Here is a 5,977-nt window from a genome sequence, read left to right on the forward strand (position 1 = left end):
TCCATCTATCTAACTCCATCTATCCATCCATCCATCCATCTATCTAACTCCATCTATCCATCTATCCATCTATCTATCTATCTATCCATCTATCTATCTATCTATCTATCTATCCATCTATCCATCCATCTATCTATCTAACTCCATCTATCCATCTATCCATCCATCCATCTATCTAACTCCATCTATCCATCTATCTATCTATCTATCCATCTATCCATCCATCTATCTATCTAACTCCATCTATCCATCTATCTATCTATCTCCATCTATCCATCAATCTATCCATCTGTCTATCTATCTATCCATCATCCTTCCATCCGTCCATCCATCCGTCCATCTGTCTATCTATCTATCCACGTTTTCACTCCCTGAAAACTTGGAATTTCGTTTTTCTGGCCTGACAAAATGTCACACGTTTCAATAATTGGTCCAACATCTTGTCAATTGTACTGAAAATATATGAGTTTCCCTCCTGGCATTCCTTCATGACTCGCTCTCCCTTCTCTACCTCTACATTTCTGTCTAACGCTCTACTCTTTCAGCTCTCTCTCTTTCTCCCTCTGTCCATCACTCGGTCTCTCTCTCCTCCCTTAATGGCGCTCTGCGGTAGCCGGCAAACCGAATGTTCATTATTTTCAAAAGCGGAATGACAGTAAACTCCGCCAACACTTGGAGAAAAGTGCCCACAACGGCTCCAGATGGAGTACGGCAAGAAAGGTTTCATTCTCTCCACTGTTGCCTTCGACCATGATGATGGAGAGTGGATTCTGAAATATTTGGCAGACCGGAGTTGTAGATTCCTTCTCCCGCTTTTATCTGCAACTCCCGCTCCAAGTGAAAATAGCAATCAGGCAAAAATGTGTCTTATTTTAACCGACTGCTGGAATCTGGAAGAACACCTCTGGGAGAGGAAGATATATCGTGATAGTTTGGTTTGGCTCAGTGCTTTCCTGGTGGCTCACTTGGCTGAAGCCAGTTTGAATCTGACCTTTGTCTCACTCCATCCCTCTGTCCTTTTCTCTTTTTCTTGCAAACGCTCACACAAGCGCTCCCCCCCCCCCAAAACCCATTTAGTCCGACTGAGTCATTCTAACTCTCTCTTTGCTTTTAACTAATGAATTCTGGGAGTCGTATTTAATAATCTTTGCAATAAGTAATTTGCTTGACATTTTGGACTGACCTAAAGTACTGAGGAATGAACAGTCACACAATGCCACAGCGTTACGAGACTGACTTGAATTGTAGAAATGCCAAGGCTGTCAGAGTTAATGCAGAACTCATGTTCTTGGTTTTACAACATTATTATTTTTCTCATCGAATTAATTGCATTTCCATTTTCATCTCAGTTGGCAAATGTTGAAATACTTGATACGAGTTCCACAAGCAGTGAAATGTTAGGTTATCATTTTCTACATTTAGCTTCTGTTTACATTTAAGTTTTCAATGTCTTACCAAAAATGTGCTTTATCTCGAGACATGATATGCACTTGTAGAATCTGAGCTTTTTGTGGTTCATTAATAAAGAAAGTTCAGACACAGTAACCCTCTACTGTATGTTAAGACAGTATTCCCCTGTAAAATATATGTATTACGAATAGCAATTAGCAATACCTGCTCCCCGGAGAGGCTGGAAGGAGATATATGTTTCTAAAATGTTACGTTTCTACGCAAAAACCTTTGCAGAGTTAGTACATCATTTACTAGCATTAGCAATTCTATGCCACGCTACCTACGTAGTAGTATTAGTAGAAGCGTAAGGTTATAGGCGACAAAGCGTCTTGGTTATGTGAGAAGAAAACAGCATGGTTTGGCACAAATTAACTATGCTTGTTACACAACTTAATAAGCTACGGAGGTAACGTCTTCTGACTCAGTGATGCAGCCTCACATAACATAACGTCGTCTGTAAAAATGATAACAAATATACAGAATAAAATGTTCCCTGAGTATGATTCCTGTGTTTGTTAGACCCCTCCCAGCTGTCCTTAGTAGATATTTCCGCTCTTAATACAACGTCAGATGCTCTGAGCCCCTAATAAAGATGCGGATAGGTTTACATGTTTGGCTAAAGCCCCCTAAAGAGTGCCTTGTGCCCAGGCGTTGATATTTGACGCCTTGGGAGTGAACATGTGGCTGGCCCTTATTACAGTCAGCAGATCAAGTGTTGACAAGAAATAACCGATCCATATTAGATCTAGTTTCTTTGACACAGCAATCCAGCAGAAGGTGACATCTTTTTCCAGTGCCTTCGAAATCTGTAACAAATGACCAATGGAGAAATGATGACTGGTTTCTGAAGTGCCAGCACTCCGCAAGGTGTGGTCAAGTTCAAGCACACAAACTACAGTAAGGGAATAGATTGGGGTCATGCTGATTTTTGGTAGAAAACAGGGTTCAAACAGCGCCCCCCTAGTGTTGAATTCACAAACGGACCTCCTCCCTGAGAGGACGTGTGATGCTGTAGAAACATTATTAAGCTAATTCCGCCTCTCCTTCTGAGAGACAATGGTAATTATTTGCACCGCCTTAAGTGGTTGTCAGCAAAACATAATAATATTCTAATGCATCGGTCCTAATGGACACTGATGTTTATTTATATGTAACATTTCGGCAACAAGGCAATCCAAAGCGATTTACATGACACATCAAAAGCATCGAGACAAAGTGCAAAGGAAACACATAATTAAAGTACATTTTAAAACGATTAAAAGCAGTCACTAAAGAGCCAAGAGAATACAAAATTAAAACAAGCAACAAAATAATAAGACAGGTACAAGAATACAAGTTGTAGTGCAGTGTGAGAAATAAATGATAGATTTGATTTAATAAAAGGCAGCCGCAAACGGAAAAGTCTTCAGCCTTGATTTAAAAAAAAAAAAAAAGAAGAAGTGAGAGTTGCAGCTGACCTGTAGGTCTCTGAGAGTTTAGATATGGTGCATACAAACTTAAAGCTGCTTTCCCATGTTTATTTGTAACTTGAGTGATGATTTGGGTGAACATAAAGCTCAACAGTCATTAGAGTTGCTGTTAAATGACCATTTTTGGGGCAAACCTTTGCAAGCCTGCATCATTATTATGCCTCGAGCTGGTTTTCATCAGCGTTTCACAATTGACCTGATAAATTCAAGCTCGTCTGCAGTATTGAGGATGCTGTATACAATTTTTGCTGTTGATATAACTTTGTATTTTTTTCCACAGCAACATTTGCCCTTTCTGTTATGCTTTCCTCTGGCTACAAGGTGAACTCTGCAGCATGAAAGTTTTCTCTCTCTCTCCTTTGCTAACTCTCCAACTCTTGCCCTCCCTCATTTTCTAGGTGTGCCCGGTAAACCTCAGATCTCGGGCTTTGAGAATGCCGTGCCGGACGGGGGCAAAGTCACCCTGACTTGCACCAGTACAGGCAGCAAACCCCCCGCCACGCTGCGCTGGTACAGAGGAGACCAGGAGGTAGAAGGTGAGTGTGTGTGTGCGTGTCTATGTGTGTGTGTGTGTGTGTGTGTGTGTATTGCGGGGTCAGAAAACGTGTGTTGGACGTGTCTGTTGTTGTACTCTGGCTTGTACTCATGCTGGATCTGCGCGTGTGGTAAGAAAGCACATTGGTGTGCTATGTGTGTAGGACCGTGTGTGTGTGTGTGTGTGTGTGTGTGTGTGTGAGAGTGTGCAGCTGCAAGTATTTTGTGTAATAGTGCAAGTATGTGGCTTGTGCTTGTAAACAAGTGTTTGTGTGTGTTTCTGTCTGTGCTTAAGTGTGTGTGTGTGTGTGTGCGTGTGTGTGTGTGTGTGTGTGTGTGTGATCCTGCAGTAATCAGTGTGAATGGGGATTTGCAAGTGTGTATGTTTGTACACAAGCTGGAATTTGTGCGCATATGGCTCACGTATGAGGATTTATGTGTTTTTGTTTGTGTGAGAAAGTAGCTTGAGTGAGTGTGTGTGTGTGTGTGAGTGGGATCATGCAGTGTGTGTGTGTGTATTGTGTCCTTGCCACATTGCCTGCTGTCTCTCTGTGCGTCCTAAACCTATGCCTGCATATGTGTGTGTGTTTGCAAGTCTGAGAGCACGCTGCTTTTGTGCCCGAGTGCCGAAACATGCTGAGAGTGTGTTTATGCCCTTCTTTCCCATCATTCCTTCAAGTCCCGATCATGTAAATGTGTGCCTATGCATGCATCCAGGAACTGTGTGTGTGTGTTTGCTGTTATTGTGGTTTGAGCGTGTGTTGATGCAGAGTTTATCTGTGCGAGTGTGCTGTGCGTGTGTGTCATCCGTTGAGCTGCAACATATCTGCTATGCGGGGAGCGACACAACAGAGAGCGGGAGATAGCGTGGGTCGAATCTAGCCGGGGATAACGACAGAATCCAGCAATGAAAGGCGGGGCGGAGGAGAGGATGAAGGGATGAGGTCGAACAGAGAAACGGAGATAGAGAGAGCTTTGCATGAGGGTCAGGCCGACTGTTTCTTTTTTGTTCCGGATAAACGGGAGAAATGAGCAGGCAAGGGAAAGGCAGAGGGAGCGCAGCGAGGATGTCACGAGAGGACAAATTAGCCGGCTTCTTTCTTCCAGATAAACTGAAAATCAAGGAGACGATTGGCAGCCTCTGAGTCACACAGTGGTATTTGGCAGTGGTAGCGTTTCTCCAAATTACAGCCATGTTTCCCGTAATCCTCCCTGCCTCTTGTTGCTTCATCGGTCAAAGGTTTCCTGCTCTGCTTTACCGAGCAGAACAAACATGTTGGAAGTGTTGTTTCTGTCGCACCTTTTTGCTTCTTCCACCATCTGCCGTCACCAGAAACTCTATCAGCTTTAAGCTGTGTTTGCACTGGAAGAACAGCGCCCTCTGTCTGTCTGAGCTCTCCAGCAGATGTCCCGCTAAATCTGTGCAAACAGGTAGAGCTTATCTGCAGTGGGCTGTTTGACAGTAATCATATAATTATAATATTGTGATAATGATTTATTGATGTGAAAATGCTACCCTCTATGCACCTTTGTAATGCAAAAATGCCCATCTTGGCAGCATTGGTGTTGGCTATAATTATGGATTGAAATGAATCGAAAGAATGGACTGAAGCTACAAAGCCTGATGTTGCCTTACACATAAAAGAATGACCCCAGTCTCTTCCACACAGTGAGACACAGCTTGTTAATTAAACACTGGTATCGTATCGGTACTCGCTATCGGCCGATACTCAAAGCCCAGGTATTTGTATCAGGACTTAAGAAGTCTAATCGGTGCAAGTCTACTCTGGGTAATCCACAAAACACACTGGGCACAGTTTTCTTTGGCACTATTTCTTAACAGAGAAGTTTTACCGAGTATGAAAAACTGTTCTCAGCCTGTCCTGTGGATTAAGTAGAGTAAAACACCGGGATGTGAGGGAAATTCCCTTTCCACTGCTGTGTGCAGCACAATTGAAATTGAATTCAACTCCATTTTAAATGCGTATAGACAGATATATCAAAGATGAATATCTGAAAACCTCGACAGGAAGAAAAACTGCTCTGCGTGACATGAATTTGTTTTGCAATTTGGATGAACTGGCCCTTAAAGGGAGGGAGTCTGTTAGTTACCTAATCCAGTGTGACAACATGTTGCTGCTTCCCAGCCCCATACGCTTGTTGCTCCACTTGCACCTGACATGCAAATCTACTCTAATTATCGAATAATGAACTGAGGAAATGTGAATTATGAGGAAATGTGATCCACAGCTGTCTTGTGACTGCATCTTATTTCTTTTCTCAGTCACCTCCATGACTTTTTTGACCTGAAAAACGTATTAAAGCTCAATTGTGTGATTTGGAAACAAACAGGATTTTTTATTCATTCCCAGGTCTGGTTTTGGAGATCCATGGTCTTTAATAAAGGCTGTATACTGTCTGTTTGTGTGTGCAGAGAGAGAGAGACAGAGACAGAGACAGAGTGAGAGACACAGAGATGTCACGAGAGGACAAATTAGCCGGCTTCTTTCTTCCAGATAAAC

The 5,977-nt window shown here is 42.6% G+C and overlaps 1 protein-coding gene across 3 annotated transcripts in view; it reads left to right on the forward strand.

The window, feature by feature from the left end:
- cadm3 (cell adhesion molecule 3) overlaps window positions 1–5,977 on the forward strand; it is an 82,218-nt gene that overhangs the window by 54,666 nt on the left and 21,575 nt on the right. For all 3 annotated transcript variants that reach the window (XM_031870742.1, XM_031870743.1, XM_031870744.1), the window contains exon 5: window positions 3,320–3,457. In XM_031870742.1, coding sequence (XP_031726602.1) covers window positions 3,320–3,457 — 138 coding nt within the window. The remainder of the gene's footprint in view (window positions 1–3,319; window positions 3,458–5,977) is intronic.

Source organism: Anarrhichthys ocellatus, unplaced genomic scaffold, assembly GCF_004355925.1.
Source record: "Anarrhichthys ocellatus isolate YVR2014 unplaced genomic scaffold, GSC_Weel_1.0 scaffold54, whole genome shotgun sequence".
NCBI classification, from domain to species: domain Eukaryota; kingdom Metazoa; phylum Chordata; class Actinopteri; order Perciformes; family Anarhichadidae; genus Anarrhichthys; species Anarrhichthys ocellatus.